At 32.9% G+C, this 20,000-nt stretch overlaps 1 protein-coding gene across 1 annotated transcript in view; it reads left to right on the top strand.

The window, feature by feature from the left end:
- Positions 1-20,000, top strand: part of gpc6a (glypican 6a) — a 201,906-nt gene that overhangs the window by 113,225 nt on the left and 68,681 nt on the right. Inside the window, 1 exon segment of the mRNA XM_042717010.1 lies at positions 17,991-18,156. Coding sequence (XP_042572944.1) covers positions 17,991-18,156 — 166 coding nt within the window.

Below are 20,000 nucleotides of genomic sequence, written 5' to 3'. Positions count from 1 at the left end.
TACATGTATATACATTTATATATTTATATTCTTATATTTTTATATTATATATAAATATATTTAATATATAAACATAACATATTCTTCTTAAATATATACATGCATGTGTGTGTATTTATATATACATAATAAATATACACAGTATACACACATATATTATGTAAACAAAACTTTTATTTTGGATGTGATTAATCATGATTAATCATTTGACAGCCCTAAATATAATATAACATATGAAATATATAATTATGCACATTTATAATAGAAGTTGTTTTCATCCAATTGAAGAAAATGTTCTTATGTTTCTTGTTTTTAAGTATGTGTATTTTTAATGTCAGTGTGCAGAAATCATCTGAAACACACTGGTCTGCTCGGGAATAAACAGCGCCGATTGCATATTTGGGATTAATTGCAATCCGAGGCCTCATTGCTGTTTTCCCCGAATTAAGAAATGAAAATCCCACTCATATTAGATTATGAGAACCATTTGGAGAATTCCATGCTGTACTTGGAATGCTTAAAGGGGCAAAAGAAGATTTAGCAGATTACTATTATTATTATTATAATTTTTATTTATTTTTTCAGAGATTTGAGGATAAAGTTATTTAAACTGTTGCAAAACAGCATTAGAGTATTTAGAGGTCTGTGTGGTATCTGATTGAAAGGAATAGTTAACCAAAAACTTAAAACTCTCAGGTCATCCAAGATTAGGATCAGTTTGTTTCTTCATCAGATTTGGAGAAATGTAGCATTCCATCACTTGCTCATCAATGGATGCTTAGCAGTGAATGGGTGCCGTCAGAATGAGTCCAAACATTTGATAAAAACATCACAATAATTCATACCACTCCAGTCCATCAATTAACATCTGGTCAAGTGAAAAGCTGTGTGTTTTTAAGAAACTAATCCATCAATAAGATATTTCAACTTTAGAGTGTTGCTTCCGAATACGAGTCTATAATCCATAATATTGCTTTCTCCAGTGAAAAAGTCATCTCTTCTGAATCAGGAGACAAATCTGCACATACCAAATACTGTTTATAACCCAAAACAGTCCAAAACAGCTCTAAACAAATATGTCAGTGGATTTTGATGTGAGAGAACAACAAGAGGTGGACTTTTTCACTTGAGGAAGTATTATTATGGATTATAGACTTAAAATGTGTTAATGATGGATTTGTTTCTTACAAACACACAGCTTTGCTCTTCACAAGAGGAGTGGTATGATTTAATTATTGTGTATTATTGTGATGTTTTTATCAGCTGTTTGGACTCTCATTCTGACGGCACCCATTCACTGGAGACACATGTATTCTCACCGCTGCTTTTTAACTGCATGGCACAGATGCACGAAGGAAAGTCTGTCGCTCTTTTGAATTTTGCAAGAATGCACTTAAAGTATCTACAATGTTTAAGCATGTACAAAGTATGCATTCATAAAATCAGTTGTCTGAGTATTTGCATTCATGTGTGTGTACTTGCATAGAGTATGTTTCTTGCTTTTAGCTTTTAGAAGGCAATGATAGGGAACTTTTTTTTTTTGTTTGTTTGTTTTTTTTCACCAGGATATTGTATTTTGAAGAGTTCAAAGAGAGCTTAGATTTTTTTGACAGACATAATCCTGATCCTAATAATAGCCTAAGCACATCACTGTTCAGTTTAAACATGTTAGAAATATTCATAGCTGTATTTAAAAATAATGCGAGCTTGACCTTAAAGCGAACTTTGGAAGTTTTCCATGCTTTATCGGGCCGTTTCGTTAAAAAAGAAGCTCTTTTCTTACAGTTGGGAGGATAGAGTTGCCTAGTTCAATAGGATCAGTAGTCTGTCTGTCTGCTGAACAGACATCTGTTAGTGTCTCATTGATGGTTTCCCATGGGAACGCCACCGGTTTTCAAGTGCACATACTCTTTTTGTTTGTGAGTCGAGCTCTCCACATTGTTTACAAGAATGCCACATTCTGTAAAAACAGCAATGCTTCAAGTCTTCGTGAAAGAGTTTACCTGAAATGACTTGACTAATGCTAATTTTTGCATGAACTATTGCTTTAGTTGCATAAGGACCGGTTGACACTGTCATTTTAGTATTGAGATACTATTCTACTTTTGAATTCATATTTTTAATCAAATTTTATATTTATATTAGTTTTATTAGATTTTATAGAGTCTTTATTTTAATAACTGTTGGAATTATAGTAAAAATAGAACACAATGTACTGTATTTATATGAAAGAATTTCCAAATTGATTATTTACAGGTGTTTGATAGGCGTTATAGGTACTTTGTACTTTGTAATATATATATATATATATATATATATATATATATTTTGTAATTAAAAAATAATAATTAATTAGTTACATAAATACATAAAATGAGAAATGTCACCAATTAGCTAAACTAAAAGTTTTATTTTTTTCTTTTAACATATTTTATGTTAAGTTTTTAAATGTTAAAATGTATTTCAAAATTTAAAAAAATTATAAACATTTATTTTATTTCAACAAATTTCAATTTCTTTAGTTGCATAAAAAAACCTTCATTCTCTTATAATGGTGATGTTTTGAGTGTTATTTTAGTATCATTGAGATGCTATTATAGTTTTTATTAATATTTTGCATATGTTTTTTATGTCTGTATTTTAGTTACATTTTATTTCAGTTTAAGTTATTTATACACAAGGTTTTTGAAAAAAGTAAATTTAAATGAGAAATGTTGCCAACTGGCTGAGAATTTTTTCCTTTTTTTTATATAATAATTCATTCATTCATTCATGTATTTGTGTTTGTTTGTTTATTTATTTATTTACTATTTAATTTTAGTTAAAGTTTTAGTAATTTTTGTGGTTTTGTCATTTGTATTATTTTTGGTCAATATTTTAATTTATGAAAATTGTTTTTATAATGGTTTTAGTTTTAGTTAACTATAATAACCCTGCATCTGTATTTAGTACGTCTGTGCATGTGTGTGGTTGGTGTTCTCAGTGTGTTGGATGGTAATTGAGCATCAAAGCTGTCAGAGGCCGTGTTGTGACATTATGTGGGTGCGTTCCTGCCGCCCGCCGTGTCCCTGACGACCCCTGACATTTGAGACGCAGCTGAAGTGCAGACTCTGTCAAGTGCAGAAAATTTTATCAGTGAGCGGGTGGGTGGCCCAAGGGTGTAAACCTAACACCGTCTGACACTCCGGCCTGAGCCTGAGGAGTTGGCCTGGGAGTGAAGGGGACCGCCGGAGATCAGGTAGACAAATGCCCGGCGCACGGCTCTGGTATTTTCCTTTTAGTCAGCCGACGTATGTCAGGGTTCATCAAAAAAGCAATCGTCTGAAGCAGTCACATGGAGGTGCAGGAGGATCTGATGGGTAGGAATGATAAAAGATAAAACACGGCCCTTCACCTTCACGGCCGCAGATAGCCGGGTCGCCGAGGACGCTTGGGTTGACTTTTTCCACCTGTCCTACCTGACTGTTAAGAAGGGCCTTTTGACTTTACAATAAGTGACAGTGGACCAGCCTCGCTGGGACTGTCTTTCTCCTCGACTTTTCATTTTAAAATCCAGCCAGCCGTGTGTCCTTCCTGCATGGAAAGAGCCTTTGAAAGTGTACAGATGTAAAGTGAAGCAACGGGCCTGGTTACACATACAAAACAGCCACAAAGTTCAAAGTGAGTGCAGCGGGGAATAGCAGAAGCACACTGGCTTATAGAAGTAAGCAAAAAAGAAAATAGAAAATTAGTAAAAAGTAAAAAAATGTTGCAATATATTAATTTAGCTTAGGGATATACTGTATATATTTTACAGCATTTATTAATCTTTGTTTGTTAAACTTTGTTAACATTACTTAAAATGCAATTATTCTTTTTTGTTTGTTATTTCACAGTTCATTAACTTTTGCATTAACATTAACATTATTACATGCAACTTTTGATGTATTAATAGATGTTGAAATGAACATAAATTAAGATCAATAAATGATCAAGTATTATTTCTTGTTAGTTCATGTTAACTTATGTAGTTAACTAATGTTAACTTGAATTTTAGGTTGATTATTAATAATTCTATTTGTTGAAAAACAACACACAGGGCATTACATATAGCAGGGATAGGCAACTCCGGTCCTGGAGGGCCACTATCCTGCAGAGTTTAGCTTCAGCCCTCATAAAAACTCACCTGCCTGTATCTATATAGTAATCCCGAAAACACTGATTGCCTTGTTCAGGTGTGTTTAATTAGGGTTGGAGCTAAACTCTGCAGGACAGTGGCCCTCCAGGACCGAAGTTGCCTATCCCTGACATATAGAGAAAAAATGCCACGCTTTCAAATGTAAAATCCCAAGCACAAAAGGCTTTATTTTATTTCAGTTAAGTTTAGTTTAGTTTAGTTATATTTTATATTTATATTTATATTTATATTTATATTTATATTTATATTTATATTTATATTTATATATTTTATTTTATTTTATTTTATATTATATTTTTTTATTTTATTTTATTATTTAAATTTGAACTGTTTTCATTGCATCCCTTGCTGTTGTGTCGCTGGCAGTCACTGAACTGCTCTTTAGTTGACTCTTTGTATCTCTTTGATTCAATTTGTTGGTGTTAATGAGGGTCAAACTATTGTTCCTATGATGCTGTTTAAATAGCATAATGCAATGCTTCATAGTTACCATTTCCATTTTAATTACTCACCAAAGACTAGTTTTACTTGCATTCAGCTCTTTCTGAGCATTAGAGTAATATTCTGGGTTAAATACAAGTTAAAGTGAATTCTTCAGAAAATACTTTTGAAAATTGGACTTAGAAATATAAATAGACAACAGTAAGCACAGCACAGAAACTGAGTGTGTTATTTATTTATTTATTTATTGGTATTTACACTAACTTTAACATGTATTAAACTGCAAATATTCCTTAAATTTTTGAAATTACCTTGCAATATTACAACCACCAAAATGTTCTCACATAAAAGTGACTTTGAACTCCTTCTCCTCTTGAATGTATTTTTCTGTGGCTGTCTCTCACTATAATACAGCAGGGAACATTAGAAGTGGCTGTTTGTGATTTGCACTTTGGCAAGAAATTGGCTGAAAAGAGCATAGCAATAAAGACTTTGTTACCTCCAGCAAAATTGTTCTCAATTATGTCTTGATAAAGCCTATTGTATAGTTGACGATAATGTCGCATTCTCTAACCGTGTCTGAAGTGTTGCCTTGTCTGCTTAATATAAGTGTCTTTGAGCTTGTTTTTTCTAAACGTCATTTGTTATTTGGGGAGAAAGCAGTCTAATATTTCGACTTATTTTGGGGAGGCAAGTCGCTTGTTTTGTTGCCGGTTGCTTGTTTTTCTAGCAAGATCTTGCAATCTGAGATTGTGTTGCAATCTGCATGTATGTTATGTATGTTGTATGTATCATATTTACGAGTTGAATACACATGTACACCACCACAAATTTGTTATTATGATCTTTTTTCCCTTTTAACTGTAAGTTTCATAGTTGTTTGTAAGTGAGATAACATGTCAGAAGCAGTGGATGTATTGATGGTAATACTGATTAATTTATATTGATGGTAGTATTGATTAATAATAATAATAATAATAATAATAATAATAATAATAATAAAAATAATAGTTTTATTATTAAGTTTATTATTATTCTTAAGTTTAAGAAGTACTGTATAATATTTGAATAATATATTTGAAGATTTTAAGTTGCATGTACAAAATACAATAGTATTCTATAATTAATAATATATCTTTAATAACATATTTAAGAATTATTATTATTTATAAGTTGCATGTACAAAATACGATAGCATTGTACAATTACAATAGAATATATAATGATTCAGTTAACAACACCTTTATAAACTGAATAAAGTGCCATTGAGAAAACATGTTACACAGTGGATGCAACATCTGTACTGACTTTAAATTTGTACAAATTCATGAAAATATTATTTGCAATAATAATAATAATAATAATAATAATAATAATAATAATAATAATTAATAAAAGTTGCATATGCAAAATACAATGGTACAATTATTGCCTTGCCTTGCCTAGAATATATAATGATTCAACCAACAAAACCTTCATGAAAAAAAAGAAAAAAAAAAAAAAAACATTAAAAAGCAAAACCACACTTTTGCAGGTTCTATACTCATCCTTTTGTTTAAGTAGAGTTTTAAAATCTTGCTGAATTTTATAGTATAAAAGGTCTATAAAAATAGGGTGACCATACGTCCTCTATTCCCTGGTGCTCTTTTTGGACCTAAAAAAATGTCTATATCGCCCGAAAAGTCTGGGCTGATTATAAACTGTTGCCATCGGTTGATTTTCTCCAATGGGTTAAAGGTTTGAAATATTGCATAAATCACATTCGACTGAAATGCTTGTATTGAAACAATTTGCATTCAAAACAGTGGTAGAAGTTAAGTGTTGTGAAGGATGAGCACAGGCAGGAAGCCTTTCAGCGCTATTTAAAATCAATATGCATAACAGTGTCTGTAAAATATGTATTTTAGAAATGGCAATTACATATTTATAGTTTGGATATTTGGGATATGGTCATTGCGCTACTTTGGGGACCCCCCTCAAACCAAACAACCATAACCCCCACCCCACCCGCCTGCATCCTGCCCCCACTGTCCTCTTTTTTGAAAACTAAAATATGGTCACCCTAATAAAAATCTCCATCTTGCTCCAACTTCGTACTTATGATTTCCCAACCCGTTAATACAGTAGAAGTTACATCCTTGTAAAAATCCTCAATCTGTTGCCCAAATTTCACAACCTCAATATTGGCTCACACCCATGATCAGCAGCAGTGTCGTATAATCTTTATGAACATTCAGATCTGTCGCCCAGACGAATCTGTGCCCTTGAAAGTCATAGAGGAAGAGAAAGACTCTGATGAGCATCTGAGCACATAAAGAGTCAGTCGAGTTTGAGCCACTGCAAATACAGCGACAGCACGCTTGTTGTTATTACCTGGCTCTCTCTCGTGTGCATGTGTGTGTGTGTGTGTGTGTGTGTGTGTGTGTGTGTGTGTGTGTGTGTGTGTGTGTGCATGCGTGCGTGCGTGCGTGCGTGTGTGTGTGCGTGCGTGTGTGCGTGTGCGTGTGCGTGTGTGTGTGTGTGCGGTACTGAGCTGATTGTTTTGGAGGCAGCGTCTCAGCTGGAGGGTTAAACTGTCACTGTACTCTCACTGGCTCTCGTCCTCAGATGCCGTTCAGTTCTGCGTGTGGGAATACAGTGCTGAACATTAGAAATGTGCTGAAAGAAAGGCAAATTTGGTGAATCTTGGTTTAGAGATCCATGTTTTGAGGCATGTAACATACGCACAAATGCTGATGCTTTTAGCTGTGAAAGTTTTGCTACATTTGCAGCTAGTTACTTAATGTTAATATGGTATTATTTAAATAGTATTTATGGTAATATTTTGCAATAGGGTCTCATTTGATAACATCAGTTGCATTAAATAAAAGGGGCAATGAGCAATATATTTTATGCTAGTGCAGAGTGCATTAATATTAATAGATTCAACTGCTTTTAAAAATCTATTAGTAAATATTGAAATGAACATTAACTAAGATGTTAATGCTGTACAAACCTTAAACCTTAAACACTTAAAATGGTATGAAACCTTTTAAGTGTTACCCCATTTAAGATTTTTATTTGCCATTTATTTGCTTTTGTAATATATTTATTTATTTATTTAGTATTATATACAGTAGTCCAGTTGCTCATATAACATTTCGTATTTTCATTTAGTTTAAGTAACATTTTTTTATATTATATTATATTATATTATATTATAGCTTTATTTCAGTTTTAAAAAGTATTTAATAATTTTATTACACTATATTACACTTACACTATTTTTATTAAACTATAAAAATGTTTTGGCAAAGCTTTAGTTAAAATTAAAGTTAACATTTAATTAAATAATAGTTATTAATGGCACATACAAGGGATATCGTATTTAACTAACTTAAAACAAAAAACTAAAATAATACAAAAACATTTTACACCTAAAGAATTAAATGTTCACTGAAATGATTTATATACACACACACACACACACACATATATATATATATATATATATATATATATATATATATATATATATATATGTTGTGTGTGTGTGTGTGTGTGTGGTGTGTGTGTGTGTGTGTGTATATATATTCCTAATATATGAAATAAAATAAAGTTACTAAAATGTAATAATAAAATAATAATAATAATAATAATAATAATAATAATAATAATAATAATAATAATAATAATAATAATAAAGTAAAGTATAAAGATAAAGAACAATTCAAAATACTGTAACAGTCGTGTTTTCATGTTTGCATTAAAATATGTTTTTGGCTCTTTTGTTTCAGTAAGGATATGAATGTTCATCTCCAGAGGAGGATTTTATTGCTCAAAGGTTGCTCTTTCAGAGATCTGCTCAGGAGGACTTAATGGAGATCTTAAGTAGCCTATGTTTAATTTAAAGATCACCATCTCTCTGTTATTTCTCATAAAATCCCTTTAGAGAAATGCAGATACAAGTGAGCTGACATACAATAAGATTATAGAGTTATAAACTTAACTGTAGAGGAGACAGATTGATTTATTTATTTATTTATTTATTTATTTATTATTTGCATGACACCTAGGAAACAGAAGCAAACATTTCTGTTTGCTTTACATTTAAATGTCGTAGTCATTTAGGACAGTAGTTGCAATGTTAAAGAGATTTCTCTCTCTCCTGTTGAGTGTGACATTGTTCTGAATAATCATATGTTTCAGGAGTGTGATCATGCAGCAGGAGCGTTAGAAATCTTGTTGTGTGGGTTGCTTCTGTTGCCTGGGGCGTAAACAAAGGTGCTCTTCAAGAGTTCAGTCAAGGTTGGTTTAGTTTGTAAAAGATGTGCTAAGTTGTGCTGGCATGTTAGTTTCAAATTTTTCCAGCCATTCATTTTCCAAACTGCTCGTCCTGTGTGGAGTATAGTGGGAGTTTTTCCATTAACAATTTTAAAATATATTTATTTTCAGTTTTAGTAAAATTAAGTAGCACATAATGGCACAGACCAATGATATTATAATTTACTAAACCAAAATAAAAACCATACAAAACATTTTAGTTACATGAAATAAAATAAAGATTACCTGAAAAAATATAAAATATATAACAACTTAAAAGCTGAAATAAATTTCATTAAACATTTCTTATTTTCATTTAAAATAACTCAAATGGAAACTGAAATAACAATTACTAATATTATATAGATATATAAAAACGAATAATGAGGAAAAAAAAACTTTAAATAAATTTTCCATGCATATAAAAATCAGGGTTATTTTAGTTAACTGAAACTAAAACTAAAAACAAAAACAAAAAAGTTTGTTTTCTTTAAAAATAAATGCTTACTGAAGTAAAATAAAATAAAAAGAACTGATTTTAAAATCAAAATGGAAAATGGAAAAATGAAAAATTGACTTAAAATATTAGTAAAAACTAGGATCTAATAGGATCTCAGTGATACTAAAATATCTCAATATTATTATATTATTACATTCTACACAATTGCATGAAACCCAGCCTAAAACCTGACAGTTTGTCGCATCAGACTTGGGTCAGGCTGACATGTTATTAACATTATTTATTTTTAATCATGCTTATCTTTATCATGTGCATGTGTATGTAAGAGTATTCGTTCTGTAGAACGTGTATTCTGCACTACTGGGATCACGTTTCCTCTTTACCCACTTTTTTAGCCGTCTTTCTAGGTGGCAGATGGCGTGTTGACTTTTGCCGTGTTAGTTCACTGGTAGTGCCAATGAGGCTAATGATGCTGGCTGGACTTGCCTAATGTCTGAGAGAAAGGCCATGCGATGCTGACGTGAGTGCTAATGTAAATCTGTAGAGAGATTGAGCTTTATTTGGATTAGTAGGACGCTGTGCAAATCTAGTTTTTTAGTGTGCACTCCATACAAGCTTTTGTGAAATAAACAACGATTACCAGAGCGCTGGAGGGATGATGTGTTTTTGTAGTCCAACCTGTAAGTTCACATCACTCTGATTCCCTCAAAAACACATTTTTTCCATTGGCTTTTGAATTATTGCAGAAAATGAGCTCTGTATCTGAATTTTTTTTATGATTAATGCATGGTTTAAGTAAATAGCTAAAAAACTTTATAGACATTTAATGAAAATCAAGAAAAAAGACACAAACACAAAAATTACTAAAACTTTAACTGATATTAAAATAAAAACAAAAATAAAAAAATACAAAAAAATCAATTCACCGTATTAACTATACTATACATTATATGTCAACAATACTAAAATAACAGCCTCAGTTGTCCCATTCAGCTACTTTTTTTCAATATAAATGCTTAAAAGTTACTGATGTATTTTGTTTGATATTATTATATTATATTATTAATATTATAATATTATGAAATATGAAAATATTTTAAGCTTAACCACAGACATTATTTCATTATTTTCATTTAACCAAAAACCCATTAAAACCAGAAGTGCACAAATCACACCTCATTCCTACAGCACTCTATCGACTCTATAGATATATTGGAAAAAAAAGGCAAGTAACACTGAATTCAAAGTAAAAATTTTGAATTTTAAAGAATATTCTTCAATCTTTGTTTTATTTCACTCTTAAAAATAAAGATTTCAAAAGGGTGATCCCACTGAAGAACCCAAACCATTCAATAATTAATAATTAATCTTTAAAGAATAGCATCCAGACAATCTAAAGAACTGTTTTCTGCCATAAAGCAATGGAAAGGTTTCATTGATGTTACACTCTAAAAAAAAAAATGGACCACGGACATCCATGGACAAACCCAGCGGCTGGGTTGTTTTGACCTAGCGGCTGGGTTACTGCCCAGAAGGTTGGGTTAAACATTTAACCTAACTGTTGGTTGAAAACAACCCAATCGCTGGGTTTGTTCATATTTTACCCAGCACCGGGTTGTATTTAACCCAGCATTTTTTAGAGTGTCAAGGTTTTTAAAGGAACCTTTAATACCAATAAAGAAGCTTTCTTTTTAAGAGAGTTCCACTTAGAAAAATCCTACTTTGCAAAGTACCAAAGTCCCAGTTAAGACCTGAGAAGTTCTGTTGTTTCATTCTTGAGGAGCCCGGCATCTTCCTGTTCACTTTAGGCCCTTATAAACTTCTCATGTCACTTCTCGCACCTTCTCAGCCCTTCTCTGACATTTGAAAGTAAAGAGAGGAACAGAAGGAGGTGCCACATCTGAATCTCATATCCAAGCCTACACTCGCAAGCTGCTCGGCTCCAAGTTTCGCTCCTTCAGTGTGTGTTGGGGTTGATTCTGGAGGCTCGTGCCAGGTTGGATCGGCCCTACTGTCATAATAACTGCGGATTAGATCCATCTGCTGACAGGAATGTTCTTTTTGTCATGCCAAAAGCGTCACATTAGAGTGGCTCTAAGCGTTGTGTCGCATCTCTTAACACCCTTCAAGGTTAATTCCGTGCCTTTTCCTAAAACCATTGGTCATATATTTTCATTCCCAAATGCGGCTGACGAGTCTCAGGATTTGTTCGGCAAGATTTCCCATGGGTCGCTTTACCCTGGCTATGTGGTTGAGCGCTGAATGAGAAATCAAATGTGCCAGGCTTAAAACGGAACACAATGTACCCAACAGGATTTCTGTGCAGTCGCTCAAAGGCATTTTATCTTCTCCCTGTACATGCAGCACTGTGCATTATTGTCCGTTATGGGTTTTTTACGCAGGACTCCCCATTTCAGATTTATGCTGAAGGCGTTTCCTTGCAGCAGGACTGAAGAGGCGCTTTTCTTCACATCAGCAACATGCTGATATAATGATATTATTGTGCACTTAGTATTTGAAACCCTTGTGAGGAAAAATCCCACATATTTATCTTTAAAGGTTATGCACGCAAGATAATAATGCAGATGCACTGAATTCCATTGGAATGCATGCAAATGGATGAAGTGTGACCCGAACGCATGTAGGTTTTTCTATATACGTTGACTAATGTGAATTAGCAAGCATTTAGCAATCTGTTCAGAGGCTCAGAAGAGGAATGTATAAAGACTTGCAAGTCCACTTGCGGCTTCTGAAATCTAATTTGTTGTATCCCTGCTTGATTTCAAGCTGACCTGACTCTCTTCGGAGCCACAGACCGGATCTTTAGACATTACAGTTTGTGAAACGCTCCATCAGAGCTGCTGGGTGATGTGCATTAATGTGATGCTAATTGAGAATCCTTCATTTCACTTCACAAATCTTTGATTTGAATCTTTATATTGACTTGTTGTACATTGAATTTAATCTTTATTTAATCTGTGATTCGAATATTTGAATCAAATCGAATCTTGATATCTTGCATTAAATGTGAAATCTTTCTATTTAAGGAAGAATTTATACACTGTAAAAATGTATTTTCTGAAGTTTAGAATATCGTGGCACATTTGACAAGAAATTACTATTGAGTTATTTCAGAAGTTCATGTTTAATTCAGTGTCACTTACCTTTTCTTTGTAATTGTTTGTGAAATTTACTAGTTTTTGATTTTTTTTTTTTCCTGAAATATATATATTTTTAACAATGTGAAAGTCTTTACTGTCATTTTGGATTAATTTGAATGCATTTTTGATTAATAAAAATATGAATAATAAGCAAAAAATAATATTGCCAATAAACACATACGGACTTCATACACTTGAACGGTACTGTGCATAGAGCAAATTTTTAATTAATTCAAATTTTGCTATATTTAATGTAATCATTTCCTAAAAATGTTATTTCTGAGATATGATTCTTCATTCATAGCAGTGATTTTGTGAATAAATATTTATCTTAGTTCTAAAAAAAAAAACATAATGCATAAATAGCAAATCTTGCATAAAATGTCAAATATATTAACTTTGCACTTTAGTATAGGGACCAGTTCTCACATTTTTTATTCTCACTTTATTCTCTAGTTGCTTATTAGCATTCCTCGTCCTGCCCAGGGACTACAGATGAAATTTATCTTGTAGCTAATTCTGGTATGGCTGAGTGCCATACACTGTCCCTGTTAAATAAACAAACAAATAAATAAATAAATAAATATTAACATATTGGCAGTTTATTAGTACTTATAAAGCACATATTCTACATGACCATATTCTACAGCACTAAACTTAACAACTACCTTAATTACTGTTAATAAGCAGCAAATAAGGAGTTTATTGAAGCAAAAGTCAATGGTGAGAATTGGACCTTAAAATAAAGTGTGACTGAAATATCATTGTAAAGTGAAAGTATTTTGTGGTACAGTATTTGTGCCAGAGCACTAGAGTTTCCATTTCTATTCAGTGCATTCTATGTCATTTTGTATATGCTAATTATTTTTTTGAAAGGTATCTGTTTTTTAAAGGTTTAATTCATGAAGACTACTGATCTATTCTAAATCTGTTTTGAGGTTAATTTGATCAAATTAAGCATTGCATTGAGAGTAGATCAAATGAAAGTTTCTAAAATGACACTGAAATGTTTGAAATGTTTCCGTGTGGTATCCGTGCCTGGCATGTTGACGGCAGATTGTCAAACTGGGGCCTGTTTTGGCTGTCGGTCTGTAAGCAGAATCGCAGCTCGAGGGATTTGACGATTGTGACTGGCTGCTGTGAAAAAGAGGGATTTTACTGGAATCGACTGCTATTGTGGAAATGCGGAGCTCATAAATGACTCGCGGGTCTCAGGAAATCTCGGCTGCTGATCAAGCTTACTGCATGCTTCATTCTCCACGGCTTTGGCCGATTCCTGGGCTTTTCAGTTTGATTTGCGACAGGGATATCAGAGCATCATGAGGAAGGCTGCTTTACTTTGATGAAAAATGCATTATTTTGCATGCTTCGAAACATGGAAATGACCTGGTTTGTGCTCCAGCATATCATCTCGCATGTTGAACCTCATATTTCTGCCAGACATTTCTTCTGCGTGACAGGTTTGTCAAAGTTAAGATAGATTGGTAGTGGAAATATGTAGTGGGCAAACCCGCAGGAACATTTTATTGCTCACAGGTTACTCTTTAATATCTCCACGCTATGGGTACATGAGCATGACTCTGGAATAAATCATTCTGTTGACCTCAACTGCCTATGATCTATACTATTTATTAGCTTGAGGAATTTCATTACTTTTATACATCAGTGCACTTGGACAGCTCCATTTTAAAGATATGCGGCTGGTGATGTTTTTAAAAGTAGGGTCCGCATTAAAAAAAAATGTATTTGAAAGAAGTCTTTTATGCTCACCAAGGCTGTATTTATTTGATAAACACAGTAAGATCAGTAAAATTGTGAAATGTTAGTATGAATCAGAATAGCTGTTTTCTATCTGAATGTATGTTAAAATGAAATCTGTTCCTGTAATCATACCTGAATTTTCAGCATCATTTCTCCAGTTGTCACATGATCCTTCAGAAATCATTCTAATATGCTGATTTGCTGCTCAAGAAACATTTCTGATTATTATCAATGTTGAAAATAGTTGTGCTGCTGAATATTTTTGTGGAAACCATGATACATTTTATTTTTGATTATTTTAATGAACTACTTATGGACACCAAACTTTTGGACTGTAATGTCTAATTTAGAAGAAATTTCTCACTCCCTTATTAATCCAAATTTCACAATATTTCATTTAGTCTTTGTGTTTCTTCATTTACAGCACTTTTGTGAATGAATCTTCTTCTTTGGTATACAAATTTACAGACTTACTGACTGTACAAATAAATATCAAATTCACTGAAAAATATGTTAAGGTTTTTATGAGAAGTTTTTTTTTTCTCCTTTATTTTAAAATCTTGTATAATGGAAATGAAATCTGAAAAGACAAGGCACTCTTTAAAATAATAAAGGGAAAAAATCTGTCTGTCTGTCATATGAAGAGAAAATCACCTATTTTTCCCTTGATTTTAAACCATATATATTGTATTTTAAAGGAGAAAATAAGACTGAAAGGACAATCCCAAATTTCACTTTTCTGATTAAAAAAAATGCTTTAATAAAAATAAATTAAAAAGGAATAATTAAATGAACTAATTAATTAATTTATTGTTTTTAGCTACTATATGAAGATAAATTTTATTTTATTTTATTTTGAAACTTAAATCTGAAAGAACAATCCCAAATTTCACTTTTCTGATAAAAAAAAGCTTAAATAAAAATAAATTTAAAATGAATAATTAAATGAACTAATTAATTAATTTATTGTTTTTAGCTACTATATGAAGATAAATTTTATTTTATTTTATTTTATTTTATTTTATTTTATTTTGAAACAAATCTGAAAGAGCAAGCCCAAATTTCACTTTTCTGCACTCTTAAAAATGAGGGAAAAAATTGCTTAAATATAAATAATGTAACAATTAAACAAACTGATTTGTTCATAGTTTTACAGTAGCAGAGAAGTCAGCAGTGTGGTTCCACTGAGTAGAGTTTGTCTTGTTAACCTTTTTTGAGATACAGTATCAAAGCATGAAAACAAGAGTGCAGTGAAATATCCTGCCAGTGTCCCTTGTTCAAAGTCCCGTGTGCAACTAGACAGTCTCTGTGTATACTGCGTGAAGCTAATGGCTGATTAGGAATCGTATGAAAAAGCTGTCAGCTCACGGTGCGAGTGAGTCTCCCTGTGATGTAATTGCAGACACACTGCGTTCAAAGCTCTCCTGCGCTCCGCATTTGATGTGGGAGTGTAAAACGGGCCGCGTCAGAGCTGCTCTGTTTGATCCTCTCCCTGCACAGTCTTCCAGAAACACTTGTAGCTCTGCAGCTGGAGAGGAAGGGTGTCTGGATCATCACAGACAAGCAGAATGATGAAGACGCCAAGAGTTTATCTCCCAATCCGGAGGTGTGACACGTAACTGATCCTCCGCTTGTTCTTTCAATTACGGGCCAACGGTGAAGCCGTGTAAAGCAAAGATTTTGAAGGGTAAATAAGTGGAGCTTGACAGGATACATGTGTTTGAAACGTTAGCAAAGTTCATTGAAACTCACTGTCGTACTCTACCTCAGAAGAAGGCGAAGCAGAGACTAGCTGGAAGTAAGAAAAGAACACTGCTGATCTATTGATAAAAGAATAAATGGAGGCGTAAGATTACTAGTGAACTGCATATTGTATACTTCCTTCCCTTTTACGTTCACTAATCCAGAAAATAAAATAGTTATTTCACTTTTTTAGTTTTGTGTAAAAATGTACAAACTCTTGGCAGTCCAATTCTGAGTTAAGAAAATAATGTATTTTATACTGCACATTTTGGAAGTATTATTGTTATTATTATTGTCGTTGTTGTCATCAGTGTCATTATTATATCAGTCTGCAGGGTTTTTCAGTGTTATTTTTTTTTTTCTGTATTTATATGAATACTTTTGTGTCGCATATTTGAATTGAGCTTTTCATTTTAAGTTCCATTTTGATTTTAATACATTTTTATCAGTTTTACATTTTTATTAATTGAAAATAACTATATAAATAATCAGTATCAGAGTTCAAGGTAATTATGGGATTAAGTTTAAATAAGAAATAAAATCACAATTGTAAGATCTTAAAGATGTTTTATAAATATTATGAATTAGCTCTTCATTTTCATTTTCATTTTCATTTTATTAAACATTTTTAGGTTTCCATTTCATGTTTGTTTAACTTTAAGTAATTTTGTTGTATGCTTCATTCATTCATTCATTCATTCATTCATTCATTCACTCACTCATTCATACTAGTAATTTTAGTACTTAAACTTATTTCAGTTACTTGCCTATGCAACATTTTTAATTTTTCATCCAATATCTATTTTTTATTTATTTTTTTATTTTATTTTTACACTTAATATCATTTTGTTTTAGTTTCGGTTAATAGTAACAACACTTAACATATTTAAGTGTCTAAAACGGTGAACTGAAACTAAAATTAAAATTATTTCATATATATATAATTAAGAATTCATGTGTGTAAATTATTAAATTCTGTAATGTAAATTATTACATTTGTCACATGTTTTTTTGTTTGTTTGTTTGTTTGTTTGTTTGTTTGTTTGTTTCGTCAGAAAATGTAGTTAGTTTAAAATAAGAAATAAATTCACCTGTAAAACTTAAAGTCACAATTAAGAGAAATAGCCTTGCAACTGTAAAACATAAAATAACAATTAAGATTTGTTTACACTGAAGCATAAGATATAACTGAGTGCACATTTGTGGTGTATTCTCCTTTTTTTTTTTTAGGTTTTCAGATTTCCACTCGTAGACCTTGTAATAGTCAAATCTCTATGAGTGTGAGACTTGATGTGTGACGTCACATGCTGCAGTTGTAGTTATAAATCAACACTGTCAGGTTTGTTCAGAGTGATCAACACAATGTCCTTTTGGATCTCAGCGAGAAACTTGACAGCCGTCGCGTGTTTCCAGTTGACCGTCTGCCTCCTTTCTGCAAAGCCTTGACCTTCGGAGAGCCGCCTCCGTGTGATGGACAGAAGATGGCTGGCGTACAAGCTCTGAGTCAAGTGTACAGATAGAGAATGACACGCAATTATCAGAGACGGCTGCAAGTAGATATATTTCCGCCCTGAAGGCTAGCTGATGTGAGAATGCTGTCGCTCGAGGTCCATCAACGAGTGTCTGCGAATGTAGTACCCTTGCACCCATATTGACGTTGAAAATAGACGTGCATTGAGCACATGCAATGCTTTTGTGAATATCTCACCCTAGTGTGCTTTAAAAGACACGTTTGACCTGTTGTCAATGCGGTTCTTCACTCCACTCAGACTCTTTCAATACCCCGCAGATGTCCTTTCATAGATTATAAGTGCATAGTACAGCGTCCTGCTAGAATATATTTCTACTCGCTTCTCGATTTCTTCCAGCAGCTTGCAAAACAACTCTGGAATGCAATGCAGTATAGTCAGGACTAACATGCTTCTGTTTTTTATTTCTCCTGCAGGTCAATATATCTCCAGGCTGCAGTAAAGCATTGACCAAAATGCTGTACTGTCCGTACTGTGGAGGACTGCCAGGCCTCAAACCCTGTGCCAACTACTGTCAAAACGTGATGCGGGGCTGCCTGGCCAACCAAGCGGACCTGGACCCGGAGTGGAACCTCTTCATCGGTAAGAGAAGCTTTTCTGTTTCCGGCTCAGGTTTTCAAATATAGATTTCTCCGTTTGGATTGCTGCCCGATGGATTTTTGAGCTTCTGTAAGAAATGATTCCCAGTATTCAGAAACTGTTTGAATAGATATTTTGGCTTTATATTCATAGTTTTATATAAACAGGAAATTGGTTATTTTGCTTGCTTTAACAGGTAGTGTCTGGTAGTTTCACTAGTGATTAATTTCATCTGAGTGCACACTTATGTTATTTAATTTTTTGAATGATTATTAAACATTTACATTTATGGATTTGGCAGACAATTTTTTTTTTTTTTTTAATCAGAAGTTTTTTATCAGTTAGTGCTTTCCCTGTCCGTAGTAGTCGTAATATTTTTTCCGTTGTTGCGGCGCTGATTATAACATACATCTATTTTTAGTATTTATTCATTTTTAGTTGTTTAATTTGTGATTTGCTTCCATTTCCATACTCATTATTTGAGCATTATTTTGAGTGTATATATATGTTTTATTATATTTTTGTTTTATTATATTTTTTATATATATATATACATATATATATATAGTATTTTATATTTTATATTTTTATGTTTTAAATCTTTGTCACATTCATTAAAATCTTTGGCACATTCAACTAGACATATCAAGATTTTTTGTTTTGTTTTGTTGAGACTTTATATATATTTCTGTAGGATCACATCTCATCTCGAAGGAACTCAGGGTAATCATTGTATTGTATTGTATTGATAGGTGGTCCAACAAAGAGTTTTAGTTTTTAGTCCAGTAGATTTACTTTTTATTTCCTGCTAAACATTTATATGTCAGTACATTACAATCTTTAGCCAACTCCACCATTCTGGTGTTTTATGTCACATTGCTGGAATAAAACAGGTTGTGAATGTCATTTCAGGTTGTTTTAGAGATTTGGAAAAAATGCAAAAGCAAGAGCTGCTTGATTTCAGAAAAACTGCTAATTGCTCACCATTGGTTTGCACCTCCTAAAGCTGCTCAATTCTGCTGAATGTTTAATGCATTTCCGTTGATGACACATAAATATAGTTTAAGTGACGGTTCGGCTTGATTCATATGACTTATACGCTAGCTTTAGCAGCTTAATGCCATCCACCCACAGAAACGACTGCAGAGACAGTCCATAAAAGCTCTGCAACATACTCAATGCAATGTGACAATGCATGTGTTGTATAACTTAGAAAGTGAAACTATTTAAATTGTGAATAATGCATTTAATGCATGTTATTTTTTTTAGGCTAAATGTCCTGATGTGGCGTGCATTTGGTTTGCCTTTCTTGTTTTGTATTTTTCAGAGCTCATTTTCTGCGCTATAGATTTTAAATCAGTATTTTACTCCCCCTCTGAGAGATATCGACTGGCTTTATGGTGCCGCAGTTCGATTAGCAAAAGAGGATAATTCATTTTGTTTTGAATATTTGTAGAAAGCTGGTTCTTGTTTGAAATAGCATGGATTTGTGTGCCAGGCTCGGACGGGCCGTCGCAGGGACTGACCTTTGCTCCATGTGGCATACGTGGCATTTACCCGCAGCCTCTGTTGATGTGCCCTTCTCACCTGCATTGATTGGCAGGCCTGTGAAGACATTCAGACGGCGTCTTGCGCAGCCCTGGCCTCATTCACTGTATCGATTGCAGAAACTGTGTGGTTTACCAAACTTTCACAGAAGCAGCATGGGAAGGCCTTTTGGAAATTGGCAGTATTGAGCTGATTGCGTCGACCGGCATGTTTTTTTTTTTTTCAAGGGACGATGCCAATAGCACTTACTCAAGGGCGTATATATGTGATATGGGTTAATGTAGTGTAATTATAGCAAT

This window comes from Cyprinus carpio, chromosome B1 (genome assembly GCF_018340385.1).
Source record: "Cyprinus carpio isolate SPL01 chromosome B1, ASM1834038v1, whole genome shotgun sequence".
Lineage (NCBI taxonomy): Eukaryota > Metazoa > Chordata > Actinopteri > Cypriniformes > Cyprinidae > Cyprinus > Cyprinus carpio.
This window is presented reverse-complemented; position numbering and strand designations above follow the sequence as displayed.